At 41.1% G+C, this 25,353-nt stretch overlaps 1 protein-coding gene across 1 annotated transcript; it reads right to left on the bottom strand.

Moving 5' to 3' along the window:
• Nucleotides 1-1,512: 1,512 nt before the first annotated feature.
• laptm4a (lysosomal protein transmembrane 4 alpha) lies at nucleotides 1,513-24,992 on the bottom strand. Its single transcript, XM_085996853.1, has 7 exons — nucleotides 24,802-24,992; nucleotides 17,452-17,572; nucleotides 10,032-10,108; nucleotides 9,792-9,914; nucleotides 8,666-8,761; nucleotides 7,040-7,138; nucleotides 1,513-2,501 (listed from the first exon to the last, which is right to left on the bottom strand). The coding sequence occupies exons 1-7, from the start codon at nucleotides 24,898-24,900 to the stop codon at nucleotides 2,427-2,429; spliced, it is 690 nt and encodes a 229-aa protein (XP_085852979.1). The 5' UTR covers nucleotides 24,901-24,992; the 3' UTR covers nucleotides 1,513-2,426.
• Between the last annotated feature and the right edge of the window lie 361 nt (nucleotides 24,993-25,353).

The following is a 25,353-nucleotide window of genomic DNA, read 5'->3' as shown; positions in this document are numbered from 1 at the left end:
GGAAGTGTCCGAGTTCCCACATAGCACAGGAGGAGCATACCACGGCACCGGGCTGTCCTACCATGACTTACCCTTTAATTGCAATTAAATTAAATCAAATCAATCCCACCAATTACACTACAGTTAGTGAACCAGATGGGTTTTTACAACAATGATAGTTTCTTAGTCACCATTACTGATTCTAGCTTTGTATTCCAGATTTATTTAATTAACCATGGTGGAATTTTGGACTCACGTCTCCAGATCATTAGTCCAGGCCTCTGGATTACTAGTCCAGTAACATAACCACTATGCTAGCGTTCCCGAGATGTTATTTTCCACTTTCCAAACTAGCTGTCTTTATGGCCTGGAGCAAATGGGGGGCAATATTGCACTGTGGATTCATTCACCTATTAGGAACTGGGTTGAAACTACCCAGATCACATTTCACACAAGAGAGTCAGCTGGCTGATGCTTCTACAGTTCTCAGAGCCAGCACAGAGGAGACTTTCATCTCATCAGGTAGTGCTGGTAGGGAAGGGGCAGTGCAAGGAAGGAGAAAAGAATATACAGAACTTTGAACCTGAATGGTGAGGAACATGAAAATCAATGGATTTGCAGAATCTGAACTTTTTCTAGTTTACTGAAACAGCTACGATTGCTGCCAAGTGTTAAGAGAAAGAACTGAGGATGTGGCGAGAACATAATTACATATCTTCCATCCTCCATAAACTGGAGTTCATCCAAAACTCTGCTGCCTGTATCTGAACTCTTACCAAGTCCCATTCACTCATCACCCCTGTGCTGACCTACACTGAATTCCAATCCACCAACGCCCTAATTTTAAAATTCTCATCCTTGTGTTCAAATCCCTCCATGGCCTCACTCCTCCCCATCTCTGTAACCTTCTCCAGGACAACAACCCTCAGATTTCTGCACATCTCCAACTCTGGCCTCTTGTGCATTCCCCACTTCCTTTGTCCCACCATTGGCCACTGTGCCTTCAGCTATCACGGCCCTAAGCTCTGGAACTTTCTTCTCAAACCTCTGCCTCTCTCTCCTCCTTTAAAGGCGCTGCTTAAAACCTTCCTCTTTGATAAAGCGTTTGGTTACTGTTCCTAATGAGCATCAATTTTTGTCTGAATACACTCTTATGAACGGCCTTGGGACATTTTACTATGTTGAAGGCACTATACAAACGTAAGTTGTTGTAGATCTAAATGAGGGTGATCAACTGGGAAGCATGGTACAAAAGTTTTTGGGGTTTTTATTAAATAAAGGATGGTGAATTATTCTATTAAGAAAATCCAGAGATAAACTTGTCAGTTTTGTAAATAAACTGCTACTTCCAGACCTAAAGCCTTTCTACTGGGGATGGATCAGTTTAAGGCTAGTGCTTTTTATATTTTTAAAATAATTAACCACAAAACTTTTACTCCACATCAACCTGCACATGGGTATATGGAAAGGCAATGCCAACAGTTCTTTTAATTAAGCAGGTTATCTCTCAGTTTAAAGAGAAACTTAACTACATTATAAATTGAAACATTTATTAATGAAATTTTTAGATCAAAATGACAAAAAGCAGTCATACAATCCTTAAAATGAAACGATTTACACTTGTATCAGTTATACAATGCAGAAAACAGCAACATTTTGTTTAAGCATTACAATTTCCTCTCCCTCACCTAAAAGATACCATATTAGACTGAAAGGAATCTTGAAACAAATTAACAGAAGGAAAAGTGCACAAATACATTTGATCCATACATCCAACAGTACATTTCCATATTGTCAATGGACACATAATTCACCAGTCTGAATTGAAAGTTCCAACAGTTTGAAGTCTATGGCCTGCAGAAAAAATAAGTGCAAAGTTGGATGGACCAGTGGAAAACTAGTGTTGTACATGATTTCTGCCTCAGGAGGTTGCACTAACATTTAATGATAGATCACTTGGAACCTCTAGTGGTAGAAACTAAGTATTGTCTATTTCAACTTCAAGTTCTGCACTGTATTCCAACAAGTGCTTTAACTGCTCATCTACTTCAAATGGTCAAATTTCAAAATTAGTGACCAGTTTTGTCCTGTATTTATTCCCAGAGCCATGCCACTCTCCATTTGATGCTGTGAGGAAGATATAAAAATACAAATACACCCAGATAATTTTGAATGAAAGGCAATTCAAATAAAAAAATCTCAGCCTGGTGCAGAAGGATCAAAAATATTCACCCAGTTAAGTAACAAGAAATAGATTAAAAAACATTTCCATATTCAAGGCTTTTAGTTTCAATCGTGTGTTTACATACAAAATATAATTTTCTAGATACTCGAAAGTTTACACAAATACAGAATACCTCTTACAAAGTCTCAAAGTTTAAATGCAAGGTTATCAGGCTTGAATTTGTTGAGAAAAATGCTCATTTTGTTACTGATTTACATTGTGTTCAAGCAGGCATGTAAGGAGGTGGAGGCTCCTTCTCCGGCATCTTCACAGCCATTTCATAAGTTGGTAGCACATACTAAAAAAACAAAAATAAATGTCAAAGCACAATTAAATACTGGAGCTGTGCCATTTCGCAGGATATAGATCTAAAAATATAAATGCAATTTAGTCATCTCATCAATGGAAGCCAGTGCAGGTAGATAGATACATGTTCACAAGTTTTGCTCATTAATTAGCCAGATGGCAGACTTCAGACACAAGCTGTGATGTACCAAGAAAAAGCACGACAGTCCATCTTCACAAGTGCCAATTAAAGTATTACAATATGTATCCAAACTATCCTTTTCATTGTTTTTGAAAACAGTATAATAAAAAAGCTACCAGTTGTTATGCCATTCCTAGAAAACATAGCTTTTAACAGCACCCGAGACAATAAACAGAAAATGTAACCCATATAAATGTCAGAGAACTTTACTTGTCCAAGTGTGGTACTCCTGGAGCTCCCATCAATATTTCTATTCAGCAGAGCCCTTCCTAGAGTAAACATTTCATTCTGAAGAATTGGGATTTTCAGTTGGTTGGAAAATAGCCTTTTAGACAATGAATTTTGACCACTCATGTTTGACTTGGGAACTTAAACCGGACAGATTTAGCAGTTAATTTGAATTATCAAAAATACTGTTGTAGTGTTGTTTTCAACAGACATTGATTTAACTGAAAAAGATACCTTCTGTTACAGTCAGGACCTGCCCTGTGCTCGATTTAAAAAGCAGTGTTTCTTGAGGCAGTCGCGCCCTGCCTATTATAAAATCTAGCAGTGAGCAAATTGAGTGTTGCAGGCAACACTTGTTGGTACAGCAATATCAAGTGTTACATTCAATAGGACACATCATTCTATATTCCCTAGAGTTCAGAAGAATGAGAGGTGATCTCATTGAAACATATAATATTCTTAAGGGGCTTGACAGGGTAGATGCTGGGAGGATGTTTCCCCTGGCTGGGGAGTCTAGAACTAGGGGTCATAGTCTCAGAAGGGGTTGGTCATTTAGGACTGATTAGGAGAAATTTCTCCACTCAAAGGGCTGTGAATCTTTGGAATTCTCTACCCCAGAGGGCTGTGGAGGCTCACGTTGAGTATATCCAAGACAGAGATCGATAGATTTTTGGATACCAAGGGAAATGGGGATAGGCCGGGAAGGTGGAGATGAGGTAGAAGATCAGTCATGATCTTATTGAATGGAGGAACAGGCTCAAATGGCCATATGGCCTACTCCTGCTCCTAATTCTTATGTTCTTACAAGCCATCAGCCTTTTGTAACCCACTGAAGGCTGCAAATATTTATATACAAATAAGGTTTGTTGTATCGGGGGGGGGGGGGGGGGGGGGAGAATGTGAAAGAAAGGAGGAAGAAAGGAGCAATAAGGAGTCAATCTACAGGTTAAATTATTCCAAATATTTTTAGCTGTAGAATATGCACCAAATAATGCTCAATACTACAGACTGAATTCCTGCACTGGAACTCTTCCCAGAAATTTGGGGCAGTAAAGTTTTCCATTAAATTCAACTTAATTTTGAACATGCCATACTAGAATTTGGAAGCACTAGAAACACTTCAATGTATGACATATACGATAGATTAACTACCACACTAGCTATTGAATCTGGTCTAGAATGACCACAGAAACCAATGAAACTAGTCAAAAATACAACTCAACTTCCATTTAAAAACAACCAGGATGAATGAAGGCAAGGGCAAGCTACAAAAATTAGTTAATTATTGGCAAGCAATTTTACAAGTGTTCTCTATTTTGGGACAAGACTACTGTATAGTTATATTTTCAGTGTTATGGTTGAAAACAAATCATGGGCCAAAAAACATGCTTTAGTGAGGCACTTATTAAAATCATATTGATAGAACCTATTGTAGAGTCAACGCATTACCTGAAAGTCAAGTGGTGCACAATCATTACAGCCACATAGAAGTGATACATCTCCACGATTGAGCAAATTACATTAATAATTCAGTCAATAAAGATTAGCCATTATGTCAGCTAGCTACTTCCACCATCAGAATTATAACATCTTTGTTAAACATTCCATTCCTTGGCTTGATAATCACATTTGATGTGTGTTGGGTCTAACGAGTGAAGACAACAAAAAACTCAGAGGGAATCTTCTAGAAATCATACCATACTCGTTCAGACTCATTGCTCTACAAAGTCTACATCCACCCAAATGAAGATGTCTTGCAATCCTGTTTGGAGGCAGCAGACAAACTCATCCCTTGTACCTGGAGTCTGTACTAAAGGAGTCTAGGGTAGTGGATTTGACTACTTCCAAGTCAGAGTGCATCCTCTTTATAAAAGTGTTGCTGCTAGGAGTCAAGACCTGTTCAAGATCATGACCACAGCATTATCTCAAGAGCAGCACTCCAACATTCGGTATCTATCCAAATAATCTGCACAGAATACCAGGAATGCTTCAGATAGTTGCTGCCCATGAGCTTTAACGATTTTGCCTAGTGCTCCGCCCCTCATTATACCAAAACTGAATTATTTGCTGAACATGGTGCTTCACACGATGGGGGTTCAATTAGTAATCTAATTAGATTAATTAAATTTGAGAAACATCTACTCTCATTATAATTATCTCCATTTTACACACACCCAACTAAAATTTTAATTTCTGTAACAGCTTGCCTTTTTAATATAGTGAAATTTCCCAAGGCACATTATTGGGTGGGAAACAAAAACAAAAAAAAATCCAAGCAGGAAGGTTGGTTACCATTACCGCAAGTGTAGAGTTTGAGGAGGTTTGCAAAGATGAGGAGAGAGGTAGAAAACGTGAAGGGTTTAGGAAGCAAATTCTAGAGTCCCAGTGTATCCTGGCTGAAAGACAATCGATGTATAGGAGGAGAGGGTAGGACGCTCAGTAGACCAGAGCTGGAAGAGATGTAGAGGTAGGGAGAACGAGACCTTGGAAGATTTGAAATCTAGGATAAGGATTTAAAAGTTGGGGGAGGCAATGTAGGTCAGCCAATAAAGAGTGGAGGCCAGGTTTCAAGCAGTAGAGTTCTGTACGGGTTAGAACTTATGCAAGGTGACATTTCACAGATCAGCAAGCAGAACATTGAAGAATTTAGGCCTGGTGAACATGAAGGGGTGGATGAGGATTCTGTAGAGATGTAGACATGCCATGTGAAAAGGATGGATTGGATGTGGGATTTGAAGTGGAGCTCAGGATCAGACAGGACACTGGAAGATGCACACCATCAGATCCAGCCCATGCAAGTTGCCAAGAGGAGGAATGGAATCAACACCTGTAGTGAGCAGTTTTTAGTGGATGTTGATCAGGAGCTGAATAGGATGGCATGTTTTACTACTGTTAAGCTGGAGAAAATAGACTTATTCACGATTTGATGTCAGAGATAAGCAGCACATCAACAGTCAAGGGTTCACATCCACATAAACCAACCTATTCAAATACATTTTTAAAAATGCTCATTATAGCATAACAATATTTTTGTTCCATTTTATTAAAATAATTTTTAAATACCCTCCCAAAAAATTGTCCTCCACTGTGGACCAGTTATCCCACCCTGAATTAACAAGTCTGTTGTACTGATGTATAAAGATTTGGCATTGATTAAAATGCAGTTCCAGCACTAGTCATCGTCACTGGGTCAAAATCTTGGCACTGCCTACCCAACAGAACTGTGGGAGCACCTTCACCATACGGACTGCAGTGATTCAAGAAGGCCCACCACCACCTTCTCAAGGGCAACTAGGGATGGGTAACAGATGCCACCCCTGCCCATGATGCCCACATCCCAGGAATGAAAAATAAATCAGTGGATGAGTGTTTTTGTACTTCATCTTATAACTTGAAAATAAGCATGGGCAATTGCTTGCCCTTTTAATTTACTCTCTAATCCTGAAGGCAGTGTCTCAAGCGAAGGTACAGTTTGAGGTAGTAGCATCTCACTAGGTCATGTTTCATGTCAAAACCTAGCCTCAAATCCACTGCAAGAACTATTAAAAACAAGCTCAATAAATGCCTAACCCAGAATCCATATGTATGCACTTCAAAGCAAAGGTACTTGAATAGTGATCAGAAGTGGAAAGTCTGATTTTTCCCTTTCCCCAATCCAGACATTGAGGCCAATTGTCTCATCTGCATTGCACCTCAGCTGGGATGTTCAAAAATCAGTACAACCCAGGGATTAATAGAAGCCTTTTCAGCTGTGTGGCTCAGTGTAACACAGCAAATATATTTATAGTGTCACTGCAATTGTCTTCAATATCCCTAGGGAGAGAAAGGGAGGAAAAATATCTTTAGATCGCTATCCAGAAACTCTGGCAACACGCACCAGTATATTCCGTAGTCAGACAGCCTGCCCAGACTTATGAGTAATTGCCTAATGGGTGATGTACGAGGTTGCCTGCCTCCTTGTCCCCTGAATAAAACCATAAATTACCAAGAAGCCAGTCACCATAAGGAGAGAAGAGGACAATGAGTAAAATTGGAGAAAAAGGGGAAAATAAAGTGAAGATGTAACTCCCATAAGCCCATCTATATTGGATTTTTTGTGCAATTTACAGTATTTTGCATACCTGTATAGGTGTTTCAAATGCTGGATACACAGCTATCTCAGGTGTGTTCCTATTGTTGATGTACTTGTAGCAGTTCCAAACACAGTTAATGAAGTAAGCCTGTAAAACAAAACAGAAGCATATGTACTTGCTCATTAGCTGCAGTTTTATTGAATGCAGCAAAATCTAGATAGATTTACTCAGCCATTTTTAAATCTAATAACCTAAACACTAAATAAGACATAATACAGCTAAATGGGTTTTGTTTGCTTTTATAAAGTAACATGTCTGGTTTTAATAAAGTTAGCAAATTGTGGTTAGCCAGGCAATAAAGGGTCAAAGCTATAGTAATTAGAACATTAAGTTAATGTCTTAGCATTGTAACCAAAGACTTTGGATGGCAAACTGAGTGAACATTCAAGTATGGTGGGGGAGAGAAAGAGAAGGAAGGATGTCAAAACCAGTCATGCTTTACTATACTATTGGATCATGGAATTGCTCACAGACAGAGAATGCACTGTTTATGATGTGGTTTAATTAAAATCCCAACAGCAACTATCCCCTCCCATGCCAAGCAGGGGCAGAGTTAAGCACCTCCCCCACAGCAGGGGGTTTTCTCCTCCTCCTGCAGGCTCATCTTTCCCATCAACAAGAAGGTATCTCAATTTTCCTCCAACAGCATCTCTTGCCCTGGGTCACAACACTGCTGAAATAAAAGCCAGGAGTACGTTGAGAAATGGACTTTTACATGTCAGATGTCACAGGGATTATTGAATATTGGGCTCATAAAAAGATTCTCAGACTCTCATGCCCCTCTAGCTAAAGATACTGGTACGGGTGGGGGGGGGGAAGAAAGATCAGAGAAAATGAGAAAGTTGTACCGAAAGTCTACAGAGATTTTTTTGGAGCGAGAGAAAAGGTTGTTGGCTCCAAGTTTATGGTAATTTTATAATTTCTTTTGTGCCTTTTTTTTTTACAATTTATTTTGTGCACATTTTAAACACGTGATTTAAAAAAAAAATTGGGTGAGGAATAATCACATAGCCAATCCTGATTGGGGGGGAAATAAATTGGAGAGAAAAGTTATGCAATATGAATGAAGAGTAAAACATTTCTAACTGGCTAAGGAGAAAAAAAGCCCAGAGTTAAACACAATTAATGAAGAAAACTGATCGGCAGCTCAGTCACAATATAGACAGACGCAAATGTTTAAGTCTTTGAGATTTGTGCTAAAAAAGTCTAACTTGAAAATGTTTATTTTGCAAGATATAACGTCATACTTAATTGGTTTGATATTGTACCATGAGTCGCACTTTTTTCATTGAATATTACAGGGTACGACAATACATTTATAGAATTAGGCCCATAATGATTACGGCTGCAACAGTCAATAAAATGGCTGTTTTAGTGAATTACATGGGACATTATAGGTCAGCATACTTTTTAAAGTATGCATTTAATAGAAGTATTTTTTCCTGTAGGTATCTTTCGATATTTAGGTTTGTGCTTAAAGCTTTTAATTTGTCCAATGATCAACTATGGAAATTTAAAAAAAAGTTTTAAACACATGCATCTTTTACTCAAGAAATATGGCATACATGTTTAAGTTAAAAAAACTTTACTATGGCTCTGCTTCTACTGCCTTACCTTAACAGTAATAATAATGGTGAAGGAAAGCAGAACTATCAGCAGAAGGCAGCTAGAGTCCAAAGCAAGAAGATCATCCTTGTAAGGGAAGTCAGGCTGTAAAAGAAAACATAAAATTTGTGCTGTGCATTTGAAATATTAACCACAGCATCTTATATTTAACACACTAAAAACAGTATTACAGCATCACTCTGAACAATGGATAAAAACTAATTAAAAATATTTCCAAAGCATGTATATGAAAAATAAACTTGTTGATTATTCAGTCAGACCAATATATTCTAGCTGTACTATTTGTCAATGTTGAATATAAATAAATTGATTCAAATCATTAAAACAATTTGCATTTGTATTCTGTCTACATCCAGGTGTATTATTTTTGAAGTGTACTTGCTATTATGTAAACAAACATGGCAACCAATGGCCATAGCAAGATCCCACAACAAATGGGATGAATGACCAATTACTCTGTTTTTGGGGTTGCTGGTTGTTGGCTAGGACACCAAGAAGAATCTTTCATGATGTACTGTAGGAAACCACACATGCAAGAATAAATTCAAAACCGCCAAACAGTAGTTAATAGGATATAATACTCATTTTTGACAATTAATTTCCTAGTTTTCTTTTGATAGAACAGATCATAAAAGTTACCCTTCCAAAAATAAGATTCACTAGAATTATTAAAAGAATCTTTTATAACTCAACACAATCGTTGAAGTATCTCAAACAGTACAGGTAAAACCAAGCGTGACTCAAGCTATAAAGCATGAAATAAAGTGTGATCATAGGAGGAGGCAGTTATCTAATGTAAGCTAGCTTTTAAGCTTTCAGCACTGATTCAGAACTTCCAAAGCATACAAGCAGCACTAATGTTGCAATAGAAAATAAAACCATGAATTAAAAAATTGTAATTTTCATACATTACTAGTTGGATGCAGTTATCCTTTTGCAATTAAATTTGCACTTTAAAAAGCTAAACTTAAGCTATACTACACATTTGATACTAAAGTCAAAACTGAATTTAAAAAGGAGGTAAACACAGGACTATTGAAAACAGATCTCCGTGGTTGGGATTGATCCCAATTGTTACAAAAATGCACATTTAACTAGAGATTACTAAACTTACCAGCTGGTCAAGATAGTCCTTGATCCTGGGCACATAGGTGAGAGAGCTGATAGCAACAAGGCAAGAAAGGGCAAAATTAAACAACAGGTAGCAGAAGAATGGAATCAGCCATCCTCCACGATGCTGGGAGAGGGGGAAAAATGGAAAAAGAAAATTAGAAAAATTTGCACATCTAGCAATTATAATCTAAGAACTACAAGTAAATGTTTTGGGCAATTTGTTCAGTATGAAAATACTTACAGTGACAGCTCCATAAACCAACATGGCACTGATTGTAAACATCAAAAGTGAGATGGTAAACCCAACACAAGCATTTTCTAAACAGAAGGAAAAGGAAAAAGATAATGAAACATTCATTAATGATACTAATTACAGAGTTTATTCAACAGGTTAAATATATCTGGTCTGCAGCAAATTTTGAAAAACACACAGGTTTACCATTTGAACTTCACACATTTACGATTGAGGCTTCATTCGATTGCTAGAAGCCCTAATAGAATTTCAAAATGGAGGAAAAAGTTAACTATAATAAATACCACAGATACAGCTGTTTAAGAGGCTTCAACAATTAAAAATATTAGGGCTAGGTTGTAGATTTCTCCATGGACACAATCAAAAGCACTCCATAACTAGATAGAGTAAATAAATCTCCTACTCAGACACAATTACTGTACATTTTTAAGCTTTGACAGAAATTTCATATGAACAACATCCAAGGGTGGGTTAGGAATTCATTCCCTACATTTGGAAGTTGATTCTCTAGGACTATGCATTCTATGGTAATGATTTGCACCTCCTCTTTCCTTCCTCCGTTTAAAAGTTACATCTTCAACAAGGGAAAGAATAAGCAGAGAAGAATGCAAAGTGTAAATGAGCACCTTTACATCCACAGCATACAAGTTACTTCAAAGCTCTTCCAATACTGACTGCGCCAAGTAATGCTGACTAATGTCCATTGCCACTTTGTCAATACTTGAATATCCCCAAACTGCTCAGATGTGTACCTTCCAAGTTGAACAGTGCCCAGACTGTGGAAGTATGTCTCCACCTAGTTTAGATTTGGTCCTAACCCAAGTTACATAAGTAGAGGCTGCACTCCATCAAGCCAGTTTAAATATAATTCATTGTGTCAATATAATTTGTCAAAATTCTCATGTAAATTTATCCTGCAACAAGTGGGCCATATTATCAATAAGCAGTTACAGGAATAAAACAACTCTGCTGCTGTGGGATTTACTTTTCTGTCAAAATTCTTTTTTGATTATGCCTTTGAAATGCTTTGGAGCGTTTTTGTACTTTAATGGTCTATATAAATGCACATTGTTGAAGGATCAATTTTTAGCACTGCTGCTGTGCATATAAAATCAGGTTCTTTAACAGGAGCATGCCACGTGAGGCGCAGGGATTTTTGCTGGAGTCACGTTTGAAAGGGAAGGTATTGATTCCAGAATAAAATCTGTGGCAGGTACTTCAATTATAGTGCTTATAAAGTAGATGTCTCACAACCACTTTAATGAATTGTACCAGTCAGGCAGATTTTTTTTCTATTTCACCTGGGTAATCCAGGTGTTCTATATTGTGACATCACATAAATGGCTTGACATACACAAGGCCAGTGCCCAACCCACCCTCTTGAATGTCTATCAAGGTGTTTATATTACATTAAATTAATTGTACAGTCCTTCCTCTGGACAGCAACAACTGGGCAACTGTTTATTTTATCTTGATGTCTGAAACAGGTGAAGTAAAAAAGGGTTTAAAATGTTAATCTTGGGACGCATTACTTATGGAACAGGCGTCAGCTGTGGCTCGCCGCGGAGTCAGAAGGTTGAGGGTTCAAGTCCCACTTCGGAAGAGCACAAAAATCTAGGCTGACACTCCAGTATAGAACTGAGGGAGCGCTTCACTGTTGGAGGTGCGATCATTCAGATGAGATGTTAAGCAGAGGAGCAGGTCCGCTCTCAGGTGGACGTAAAACATCCTACAGTACTATTTTGCATTTGTGCACCAATCAGGAGAGTTCTCCCCAGTCCTGGCCAAAATTTAGCCCTCAACCAATATCACTGAAAACAGATTATCTGATCATTATCACAGTGCTGTTTGTGGGACCTTGCTGTGCACAAATTGGATGTCACACTTCCTACATTACAAGTGTGACTACACTTCAAAAGTACGTCATTGACTGTAAAGCGCTTTGGGGCAGCCTGAGGTTGTGAAAGGCACTATATAAATGCAAGTCTTTCTCCTCCCCCCACCCCTGTACATCATGCTCCGACAGAAAGCAGAGAAGGATTGTATCAAGTCCTAGACACAAGTGTACAAAAAGGCTAATGGAATGTTGACCTTTGCTTCAAGAAGGTTGGAATACAAAGGGGAGGAAGTTATGTTTCATTCGTACAAAGCCATGATCAGATCCAATCTAGACTATTGCATTCAGTTCTAAACACTGCACCTCAGGAAGGATGTATTGGCCTTGGAATGGGTACAGCACAGGTTTACTAGAATGATACTGGGGCTTAAAGGATTAAATTCTGATACAGGTTGCATGAACTTGGGTTGTAGTCCCTCGGGTTTAGAAGGTTAATGGATAATTTAATTGAGGCGTTTAAAATGATAAAAAGATTCAATAGAGCAGATACAGAGAAGCTATTTTTTCTGGTGGGAGAATCTGGAACGAAGGGGCATAACCTTAAAATTAGAGCTAACCCATTCAGGAGTGAAATCAGGGAGCACTCCCCGCCCTCCCCCTCCCCCCACTGCCCAGAGTGTAGTGGAAATGTGGAATTCTCTCCCCCAAAAGGCAGTGGATGCTGTTCATTGGCAGTCCCCACTCAGGAGATAAGAGTGGGCTCCGGGAACAAGAGACACATTGGGAAATAACCCAATTTTTCACATTTGATGGTACTTGAGCTGAAAAGATTCACCATCACTGCTGTATATCATGTGAAGGAACAATCATTGCTTTTAATTGTATAAATTTATAATACTTTAAGAACATGCGGCATCGGCAGCGGCTGGAGGCGGAGCGGCGCGGCAGAGCGACTACAAGAGGCCCCAGAGGCTCAGGTAGGCCTCACCAATCTCCAGCAAGGAGAGAGGTAAAAAGTATTCAAGGTGTGGCGTCACCACAAAACAGGTAGGTGATTGGTTGGAGTATTTCTCTCATTTTAAAACTTTAAGTCTGTGGTTTATAGTTTTTAAGGTTGTTGTGGTGTACCAAGGCCTTTCTGGTGCAGAGTGACTGTTGGTAAACCATTTAACTGGTGTAACTAGAGGGATTGATTTAATTTAAATCCAATTAATTAAAGGGGATACTAGCATCTAAAATCAGGCAGAGGGTGTCCATAACTAAATCAAAAATTTAATTAATTAAATAGAATGGAGCAGGTGATGTGTTACTGTTGAGATGTGGGAGCCGGTGAACCCCATTGAGGCTCACGGTGATTACGTCTGTGACAAGTGTCTGCTGCTACAGGAACTCCAGCTCCGTGTTGATGAGCTGGAGTCTGAGCTTCAGACACTGCGACACATCAGGGAGGGGGAGAAGTACCTGGACTCTGTGTATCAGGAGGTGGTCACACCTATGAAGTTAAGTAATTCAGATGTAGCCCATGGTCAGGGACAGGGCGGTGTGACTACGAGTGAGGCAGGTACGGGGATCCAGGAGGTAGAGCTGGAGGAGCCGCAGCCCTTGCTCTTGACCAACAGGTTCGAGGTTCTTACTCCCTGTGGGGACAGGAGCAGGGACTGCAGGGAGGGTGAGCAACCTGGCCACAGCACCGTGGAACGGGGGGCCATTCAAGAGGGGGGAGTAAATAGAAATGCTGCAGTGGTAGGGGATAGTATTATTAGGGGGATAGATAAGAGTTCTCTGTAGCCGAGAGCAAGAGTCCCGAAGGCTGGGTTGCCTACCCGGTGCCAGGGTTAAGGACATCTCCTCTGGGCTGGAAAGAAACTTGCAGTGGGAGGGGGTGGATCCAGTTGTCGTGGTCCATGTTGGTACAAACAACGTAGATAGGACTAGGAAGCCGGTTCTGTTAAAGGAGTATGAGCAGCTAGGGGTCAAATTAAAAAAAACAGAACCTCAAGGGTAATAATCTCTGGATTATTACCTGAGCCACGAGCGAATTTGGCTAGGACAAATAAAATTAGAGAGTTAAATGCGTGGCTCAAAGACTGGTGTGGGAGAAATGGGTTTTGCTTCCTGGGACACTGGCACCAGTACTGGGGCAGGAGGGAGCTGTTCCGTTGGGACGGGCTTCACTTGGCCAGTGCTGGGACTAGAGTCCTGGCGGATCATATAACTAGGGCTGTAGAGAGGGCTTTAAACTAACTAGTGGGGGGGAGGTTCCTAGAGAGCAAATAATAAAAATGACAACAGAGAAGGTCATAGACTTAGGTAGCAGTGGGGAAATTAAAAACCAGAGTGTGTCAGGAAGGGGCAGAAGGTATGGAGTAAAAGGTAAAGTAATAAAAAGGGCAAAAGCAGGAACTAAGTGTCACAAAACATATTTGAAAGTTCTCTATCTGAATGCACGTAGCATTCGTAACAAAATAGACGAGTTAATGGCACAAATAACTACATATGGGTATGATCTTGTGGCCATTACAGAAACATGGCTGCAGGGTGACAATGCCTGGGAATTAAACACCAGGTTATTTAATGATCAGGAAGGACAGGCAGGAAGGAAGGAAGGGGAGGTGGCTATGTTAATAAAGGAAGGAATCACTGTAATACAGAGAAATGATATTGGGTCAAAAGATCAGGATAATGAAACAGTTTGGGTGGAGGTAAGGAATAATAAGGGGAAAAAAACACTAGTGGGCGTAGTCTATAGGCCTCCGAACAGTTGCAACTCTGTTGGACGGAGTATCAATCAGGAAATAGTTGAGGCTTGTAATAAGGGAACATCTATAATTATGGGGGATTTTAACTATCATATTATAATTGGACAAATCAAATTGGGCAGGGCTGCCTTGAGGGTGAGTTCATTGAGTGTATTAGGGATGGGTTTCTTGAGCAGTATGTAACTGAACTGACCAGGGGGCAAGCAACCTTAGATCTGGTCCTGTGTAACGAGACAGGATTAATTAAAAATGTCCTAGTAAAGGATCCCCTTGGAATGAGTGACCATAACATGGTTGAATTCCATATTCAATTAGAGGGTGAGAAGGTTGGATCTCAAACAAGCGTGCTAAGCTTGAATAAAGGAGACTATGAAGGTATGAGAGCGGAATTGAGTAGAGTGGATTGGGAAAATAGATTAAAGGGTAAGACAATACACGATCAGTGGTGTACATTTAAGGAGTTATTTTACAACTTCCAAAAAATATATATTCCACTGTAAAAGAAAAGACAGCCATCCGTGGCTAAGTAAAGAAATTAAGGATAGTATTCGACTAAAAACAAGGGCATATAAGGTAGCCAAATCTAGTGGGAGGATAGAGGATTGGGAAAACTTTAAAAGACAGCAAAAAGTAACAAAAAGATTGATTAAGAAAGGGAAGATAGATTATGAAAGTAAATTAGCAAAAAATATAAAAACAGATAGTAAGAGTTTTTATAGTTATATAAAAAGAAAAAGGGTGGCTAAAGTAAATGTTGGTCCCTTAGAGGATGAGACCAGGAAATTAATGGTGGGAAATATGAAGATGGCAAAAACACTGAATGAATATTTTGTATCAGTCTTTACAGTAGAGGACACTAAGAATATCCCAACACTGGACAAACAGGGGGCTATGTGGGGGGGGGGGGGGGGGGAAAGAGGAGCTAAACACGATCAAAATCACTAAGGAAGTGGTACTCGGTAAAATAATGGAACTCAAGGCAGATAAATCACCTGGACCTGATGGCTTACATCCTAGGGTCTTGAGGGAAGTGGCGGTAGGGATTGTGGATGCATTGGTAATAATTTTCCAAAACTCCCTGGAATCAGCAAAGGTCCCGGCAGACTGGAAAACTGCTAATGTAACGCCCTTATTTAAAAAGGGCAGTAGACAGAAGGGTGGAAACTATAGACCGGTTAGCCTAACATCTGTGGTAGGTAAAATGTTGGAGTCCATTATTAAGGAGACAGTAACAGGACATTTGGATAATAATCATAATTTAATAGGACAAAGTCAGCATGGTTTTATGAAGGGGAAGTCATGTTTGACAAATTTGCTGGAGTTCTTTGAGGAAGTAACATATAGGGTGGATAAAGGGGAACCAGTGGACGTAGTGTATTTAGACTTCCAAAAGACATCTGACAAGGTGCCACACCAAAGATTATTGCTTAAGATAAAAAATCACAGGATTGGGGGTAATATTCTGGCATGGATAGAGGATTGGCTATCTAACAGAAAGCAGAGAGTTGGGATAAATTGTTCATTCTCAGACTGGCAATCAGTAACTAGTGGTGTTCCACAGGGGTCAGTGCTGGGTCCCCAACTCTTTACAATCTATATTAACGATTTGGAGGAGGGGACCGAGTGTAACATATCAAAGTTTGCAGATGATACTAAGATGGGAGGGAAAGTAGTGAGTGAGGAGGACATAAAAAACCTGCAAGGGGACATAGACAGGCTAAGTAAGTGGGCAGAGATTTGGCAGATGGAATACAATACTGGAATGTGTGAGGTTATGCACTTTGGCAGGAAAAATCATAGAGCAAGTTATTATCTTAATGGCAAGAAACTGGAAAGTACTGAAGTACAAAGGGATCTGGGGGTCCTGGTGCACGAAACTCAGAAGGTTAGTATGCAGGTGCAGCAAGTGATTAAGAAGGCCAATGGAATGTTGGCTTTCATTGCTAGGGGGATAGAATATAAAAATAGGGAGGTATTGCTTCAGTTGCACAAGGTATTGGTGAGACCGCACCTGGAATACTGCATACAGTTTTGGTGTCCATACTTAAGAAAAGACATACTTGCTCTCGAGTCAGTACAAAGAAGGTTCACTCGGTTAATCCCGGGGATGAGGGGATGGACATATGAGGAGAGGTTGAGTAGATTGGGACTCTACTCACTGGAGTTCAGAAGAATGAGAGGCGATCTTATTGAAACATATAAGATTGTGAAGGGTTGGATCGGGTGGATGCGGGGACTATGTTCCCGATGATGGGTGAAACTAGAACTAGGGGGCATAGTCTTAGAATAAGGGGCTGCTCTTTCAAAACTGAGATGAGGAGGAACTACTTCACTCAGAGGGTGGTAGGTCCATGGAATATGCTGCCCCAAAAAGCTGTAGAAGCTACATCGTTACATAAATTTAAAACAGAAGGACAGTTTCCTAGAAGAAAAGGGAATAAAGGGTTGTGGGGAACGGGCAGGAATTTGGACATGAGTCTAGGTTCGGATCGGTCATGGCCCTGTGGGTAGCGGAGCGGGCCCAGGGGCCATGTAGCCTGATCCTGCTCCTATTTTGTGTGTCTAATTCTGTTAGATTCAGGAGATGGTTCAGTGATAGTAGATTGGCGGTTAGGATCAGATCAGCCATGATCTTATTGAATGGCGGAACAGGCTCGAGGGGCCGATTGGCCTACTCCTGCTCCTATTTCTTATGTTCTTATTTAGAAGGATGCATTCTACAGTTAAAAAAAGGATTTCTGTAAAAGTTTCCATTGCAGTGTGCTGCTTAAGTACTGAATAAAAATCTTAGCATATCTAACATTTTGCATACCTGTTACTCGGTCTGAGGAATAGTAGTTTCCAATAACTTCATATTGTATGTCCAGTGGGGGTACAGTTTCAGGATGAGTTATTGCCACAGTCAGCAAAATGCCCATCAGTAAATTCACCACCTATTCAAAAAAAAGTTTTATACACAGTAATACTATACAATAATAAATTTTAGACTTTAACACCAATTTAATACTACATTTTGTCTTATAAGATATGCACCTAATGTTATAAAGTAGAAAATTACCTACACAAGGCTAGTTCATGTAATATTTACATATGCAATGACCATATTTATTTAGTGCAAAATAAGCTTGATTACTGAATTATGATGCATAGAATTCTTAAATGACTACCTTGTCTGTTTGACAACATGGATGCTATGTTAGAAAGTTTTGCATAAAATGGGTAGAATAGGAATGTGTTTATTGATATACTGAACCATATTATATGAAATTATTAGCAAGACAGTGAGCAGTTAAACTCATCCTTCAATGCTTCTGCAAAGCAGCACTGTAGTAACATGAGGAGAAATCAATTATAATAAAACACATCAGGCATCAGCCATGGACAAATTCCCACATTATAGCATTACATAGAAACATAGAAGTAGGCCATTCGGCCCTTCGAGCCTGCTCCGCCATTCAACGTGATCATGGCTGATCATCCAAACCCTAGCACCCGGTCCCTACACCGACAGCCATCCCACCCAAGCCCTATCCCCGTAACCCCACGTATTTAATCCCCCCTAACACTAAGGGTCAAATTTTTATCATGGCCAATCAACCTAACCCGCACATCTTTGGACTGTGGGAGGAAATCGGAGCACCCAGAGAAAACCCACGCAAACACGGGGAGAATGTGCAAACTCCACACAGACAGTCACCCGAGGCCGGATTTGAACCCGGGTCCCTGGCGCTGTGAGGCAACAGTGCTAACCACTATGCCACCGTGTTGCTTTAGACTTTTTAAAAAAGCAACTTTAAATGATCAGATTTCAAAACTTCAACAGCAATATGACATCTGCTTCTGCATATCAAGCCAAAATTATTCACTGCATATTTAAAGAAGTCTCCAAAGATGCCTTAGGGTCTTGGTACTGAAGACAGCACCCATGTTATACAGCAGCAGGATTAGCAGAACAAATGCAGATGTTTAAATTTGCATGAAAATATGGTTTAGCAGGCTATATGGCCCATCAAAACTCATCTGTCTGGTACTCCTATTTATCCAGCCAATTAACATTTTGAATGCCCTCGTCTATTAGGTATGTTAGATTATTCCATACATTCCTCACCCTCTGCGTAAAGAAAAGCTTTCTAAATAGGGTTTTAAACTTACTCCCTAGTGGATTTTGTGACTTTGCCGTGGCAAGTTAGGACAATGCAAATTTGCCCAAGTACATTAGTGATGCTGTAGGTATGGGGATCTGAAGCTTGTAGAGCTCCAGCTAGTACTAGAAGTGTACAGCTACAGGCAAGACTGCCACAGAATGGTCATGCCCAAATATGGAGTGCATGACATACAGTGCAAAATGACAGGTAGATATGAACTTATGCCACTGTGTCCTACTAGCCAGAGTTAAATTGAAATACTTTGTCTATACTAAGCAAGTATGAATTGGAATCAGTGTATTTGTCAGAGTAAGAAACCATTGGTGCTTTGACGGTTAATTCAATCAAAGCTGATGGGTAATGTCATCAAGTGGTATGCTCTATATTTCAAAGACGACACACTTTTAGGCTAAAATGTTCTACTTATTAACTACGAATAGATGGAAAATCAGGTCCTTACAATCCAGGGACTCTCATTTCATAGAAACATAGAAGATAGGAGCAGGAGTAGGCCATTCGGCCCTTTGAGCCTGCTCCACCATTCAATGTGATCATGGCTGATCATCCAAATTCAGTACCCTGTCCCTGCCTTTTCTCCATATCCCTTGATCCCTTTAGCCTCAAGAAATATATCCAACTCTTTCTTGAATATATTTAATGAACTGGCCTCCACCGCCCTCTGTGGCAGAGAATTCCACAGGTTCACCACTCTCTGAAGAAATTCCTCCTCATTTCAGTCCTAAATGGCTTTCCCCTTATCCTTAGACTATGACCCTGGTTCTGGACTCCCCGGTCATCGGGAACATCCTTCCTGCATCTAGTCTGTCCAGGCATGACAGAATTTTATAGGTTCCGATGAGATCCTCTCTCAATCTTCTAAACTCCAGTGAGTATAAGCCCAATCGACAATCTCTCCTCATACGTCATTCCTGCCATCCCAGGCATCAGCCTGGTGAATCTTCGCTGCACTCCCTCCATGGCAAGAACGTTTTTCCTCAGGTGAGGTGACCAAAACTGCACACAATACTCAAGGTGCAGTCTCACCAAGGCCCTGTACAACTGTAGCAAGACATCCTTGTTCCTGTACTCGAACCCTCTTGCTACGAAGGCCAACATACCATTTGCCTTCTTAACCGCCTGCTTACCTTCAGCGACTGGTGCACAAGGACACCCAGGTCTCTTTGCACTTCCCCTTCTCCCAATCTATTGCCATTCAAATAATAATCTGCCTTCCTGTTTTTGCCACCAAAGTGGATAACCTCACATTTATCCACATTATAGTGCATTTGCCATGTTTCTGCCCAATCACCCAACCTGTCCAAATCGTACTGGAGTTTCCCGACATCCTCCTCGCAGCTTACCCTCCCACCCAGCTTTGTGTCATCTGCAAATTTGGAGATATTACATCCAATTCCCTCGCCCAGATCATTAATATATAGTGAACAGCTGGGGTCCTAGGACCGATCCTTGCGGTACCCCACTAGTCACTGCCTGCCACTCGGAAAACGACCCGTTTATTCCAACTCTTTGCTTTCTGTCCGCCAACCAGTTCTCTATCCAAGTCAATACCTTGCCCCCAATCCCATGTGCCTTAATTTTGCACGCTAATCTCTTATGTGGGACCTTATCGAAAGCCTTCTGAAAGTCCAAATACACCACATCCACTGGTTCTCCCTTATCTATTTTACCAGTTACATCCTCAAAAAATTCCAGTAGATTAGTCAAGCATGATTTACCTTTTGTAAATCATCTATTGTTACATAATTTGGGACCACAGGTATGCCATGAAATCTCATGCATTTTACTAGAAACAGTTTAAGAACAGCAAAAGCTATGGATGGTGTCTGTATTAAACTACTAACCCAGATATAGTAAGTGCAAGATTGATTTTTCTGCCCAATTACATCTCCCCTACCTGTCTGCTTTTGTGAATAAATCTGGAGTGGTTTTACCTCTATGTGATGGTCTAGTAGTGTGCATTCTTTGTCTTCTGGAGGTGATGGGGGAAAAATGGGCCATCTACACACCTTACAGTAAATAATTTAGGGTAGTTATACCAAGGGAAGAATAAAGATATGTCTTGGTTATACAAAGCAATCTGTTGTGGGCAGCCAGACCTGTATCCATAAGCAGAACAAAAGTGCTGGGGGAACAAAGCCCAAACTAACAGTTCTTTATGTTGCTGCAAGGTCCCTTTCAATGTCTTCCTGTGCTATTTCCTTCATTGTATATCCATGTCGCTGATTATTAACCCCCCACCCCCCCAACTTTATGCATACATAAATGTTCAGTACTAAAATTCATTTGCCATTTGCCTGATTAATTGCATAACTTAGCTAAAATCCTTCCACAAATCCATTTCTGGCTTAACCATATCAAACATCATCAGCCAAAATGACTCAATTACACCAAGATTTTCCTGGTGGGTTATGAAACCCCAGGCTCCTCCTTACCCCAGATCAACCACTACCGTAAACCTCTAAACTCCTCTGTAGCCTCACCTCACACACCAAAGTTTGGAGCTTATGAACTTAGTCCTCAAGATCTTTATGTAACCTCCAATGATTAGCATTTATTTTCTCCAAGTGTTTGAGATGTGGGCAAAGATGCCATGGCCACATTTATTGACAACCCCCATTTGTCCTTCTCCTTGAACTGCTGCAGCCCTTATGCTTATGGTGCTGGGTAGGGAATTACAGGATTTTGAAGCAGCTACAATGAAGGAACAGCAATATATGTCCAAGTCAGTCTAGCGAGGACTACCTACAAGGAATAGTTGAGGCAAATAGCATAGATGCATCGAAGGGGAAGTTAGATAAACACATGAGGGAGAAAGGAATAGAAGAATATGTTGCTGGTTAGGAGGAGATGGATGGAAGGAGGCTAATGTGGAGCATAAACACCAGCATGGACCTATTGGGATGAATGGCCTGTTTCTGTACTGTAAATACTTTGTAGTGTGAGAGTTGGAGCCAATGGTGTTCATGATCTTGCTGCTTTTTGTCCTTGGTGGTAGAGGCCACAGTGCTGCAAGTTACTGTCAAAGTAAGCTTGATGAGTTTTTGTAGAGCATCCTGTAGATAATACATACTGCAAAGGGGGTGGATAGAGTCCAGTGGCACCAATCAAGTAGGATGGACAAGCAGAAACATTGAAAAGTAGTCATGTCCAAATAGTTTCTCTGCACAATTGATCCTTCATAAAAGAAAAACTGCTCCAAAAGGATATAAATGCAATTTCATGCACTTTAGCACCTACTGAAAAAGGGTTTAATCACACTACTGTGGTAATTTGTGACACTGAGCAGACTAGGGAATGTTATTTCAAGCCAGCCATAATTTATACCTACATTACTTGAGCAAGTCATGGTCTCTCCAAACAGACTAGCAGAAGTTAGGAAAATGGAGCCAACTTGAACACAGGTCTGGGTGGGATTTTCTGAACCATGTCTAGTGACACAGTGTTCACTTCCAAGAACAGTTTATGCATCCCTGGAGTTTAATACTGATTTGTGATGCAGAATAAACAGCAACTGTGAGCAATAAATCAATAAATTACACAAAATGTCTTAGTACATTGTTTTCCAGCTGAACATACTGAAGAAAAAAACCTCACTTGAAAATGAGAATCATGAAAGCAAAAGCTACAGAGCACAGCGAGGACAAAACCACAGGAGCAAGAAAAGTCACTGAAACTAGGAAGTGAGACCCTAAAGAGGATGGCAAAGCACCAGGAAAGTAACGGAAATATAAAAGCAGGTGGAAATAATGCTTAGAAGCTGTTGAAGTAACGAGTATAGATTTTAAAACCTAAAGTTCTTGAGGTCATGCAGACAGCCTCCCCACAACCCCTACAATCATTAGGCCCATCTAACCAGTTAAACAGTGCCCCCTCAAACACCACTATTAACAATCATGAGTAATGTTAATTCCTGGGAGGCAAAAAAAAAGAGAAAAGACCACCTCAGGTCAATTTAAGTCAATGTCCTTGGGGCATGCTTCACAACTGCTTAAAGAAATCAAGTTTCAAAAGACCAAGGTTACCCATGATGCATCAATAGATGTACTTTACTAAAATTCAATCAGTGTGGGACTGGAGTTGCATGTATGCCAGACTGGGTAGGTTCACTACCCAGATGCTAGATATGTATAACAACCCCACAGCTTTCACTGTCACTCTTCTGGTGCCAGCCTACAACACAGCATGATAGGATTTGAACTCAACCTGGGTTGCTACTCCAATACCATTAGCTGGCACATAGCACCCACCAGAGAGTGGAAAACTAACAGACACCAAGCATGAGTTAGGAGGGGTGACCAAAGTCATGGTCAAAGATAGTTTTTGAGGAGGATTTTGAAGAGGAGTTGGAACAAGGTAACAGATTTAAGAAAATTACAGCAGGCAGGGGCACAACTGATGTAACTTAGAGATAACACACTGTAGGCCAATGCCCAAAGAGCAGAAAGTGAGCTGGAATGTAGCCCTGGAGGAGGTTGCAGAGACAAGACAAAAGACCATGGAGGGATCTGTATCAAGAATAAGTTGTCTGAACTCAATGCAATGAGTTGTAGATGATTTGACATAGGCTACAGGCTACCACATGACCAGCAGAGTTTTGGACAAGTTAAAGATCGTGTACAGTAAAAAGAACTTGCATTTCTATAGCATCTTCCCCAGCCTCACGACATCCCAATGCACTTTACAGCCAATGAAATACTTTTGAAGTGTAGTCACTGTTGTAATGTAGAGTACTGCCCTCGATACTAGCAAGGAGAGCATCAAAGAAGTGAAAAACAGAAAAAGTTGGAAACACACAGCATGTCAATCAGTATCTGTAAAGGGCAGTCAGTAAACATTTCAGGTGCGCACCCAATTAGAAAAGTCAAGCCTGAGACGACAAAGGCATGAAAAAGTTTCAGTAGTGGTGGTAAAGTAGGAACAGAATATGATATTAAAGGTGGAAATAGGGCAGTGAATAAGATTGATTTTCTGGGATTCCACCAAGCCTGGGGGGAGGCAGTAGGCATGGGCTTAGGAAATTGGGCTCAGTAGGATCAGGAATGACACATTGACCTCAAAGGAAGTCTCTTTTAAAAAAAATTAATGCATGGGATGTGGTCTTCACTGGCAAGGCCAGCAATTATTAGCCACACCTAATTACCCTTAATGAGACTGGTATTTTTAGGTGGGTTAGCAAACTGAATCCAGCTACATCAAGCAATTCACTAGAAAAGATGCAGCAATAGTAGAGAACCAAACCTGTTAATTTAGTGAGTCTTTGCAAAAAGGTACACAAGAAAATATTAACACTTGAATTCACACTAGGCATGGTTATTTTGTGGTCTTAAGCTAATTATACAGCTACTTAGATCGATGTATTTAGATATAGATACGAGATATTTTGATTTGCAAAGTACTTGCTTTCATTTAAAAATACTCACCACGAACAGAAACAACCGTGAAGCTGTTGGTTTTTAAAAACACTACCCATTCCCCAGTAATGACACTAACGAACGTCACACAGCCAACCCATGAAGCGGAGAGTTGGTTAACTCGGCACCGTGTCCAATCCCCCAGCACAGCCCCGGCCTCTGCGGGCGTCACTTACCGCAACGAGGCGAGGCTCGAGCTCCCAACTAGAAACGGACACGTCGAATGGACCCGGAGCCTTGGCCTCAAACAGGGGAGGGGGGGAAAGAGAGAGAGAGAGAGAGAGAGAGAGAGGGGGGACAGACTCTACCCCGCCAGAGGGAGGGCGGAACCGCCCGCTGGCCCTGACTGAAGGCGGTGACTCTCCCGGGCCTCGCTCATCTTTACCCTTTAAACCCGTCACTCAGCCAACTTACAGCCCACCCTGGGCGGAGAGGAGCCCTTCACCCCCCTTCCCCGGGGCTCCGTACACGGGGTGTGGCTCGGACACAGGCCCAGGCCTGGGCCCAGACGGCCGTTTGCTTACGACTCTGCCCCGCTTCCGGCTGCGCAGATTGAATTGCGAGGCGCCCTCCGGGCCCACTCACCATGTACCAGGTGCCCAGGATAATGGTCCCCGTGCGGACGTGGCAGAAGACGCAGCACCGGGTGCTGTACAGGCGGCTGCCGACCGACTTGAAAGTCATGATGGCGCCCGCGGCTAACACAATCCGTCCGATGCCCGCGTCCCGACTCCGGCGACTGGTAGCGGCCTTCACCCCGCCCACCCAACACCCGGCTCGCGTCACCTGACTGACAGCCACCTCCTCCAATCCCAGCGCACTGAAGGGCACCTACCCGAGTGGACCAATCGGGAGAGGGCCTCAGGGCGGGACTTGAGCGAAGTCGTCACAGAGTTGCACTTTCAATTCATCACTGCCCTCAGCCGTCACACTGCCCGGACTGCGAGCTGGATGTGGGTACCGGCTGCCCTTGCAGAGAAGGGTGGAGTTAGAAACATGTTTGTTCCGTGTGGCAGAGGCCTCATTGACCTGCCAGCTCCATAAATGTAGTTTTTGGGGAAAAAAAATGCACTGGTTTAATTACTGATGGTAGACTGCCAATTCTATATAGGTTGTAAGTTCAAATCCCACTAAAGC

This window comes from Somniosus microcephalus, chromosome 9 (assembly GCF_052327205.1).
Source record: "Somniosus microcephalus isolate GS21.2 chromosome 9, FLI_Smic_1.0, whole genome shotgun sequence".
NCBI classification, from domain to species: domain Eukaryota; kingdom Metazoa; phylum Chordata; class Chondrichthyes; order Squaliformes; family Somniosidae; genus Somniosus; species Somniosus microcephalus.
The sequence above is the reverse complement of the archived record's forward strand: the minus strand, read 5'-3'. Positions and strand labels throughout refer to the sequence as shown.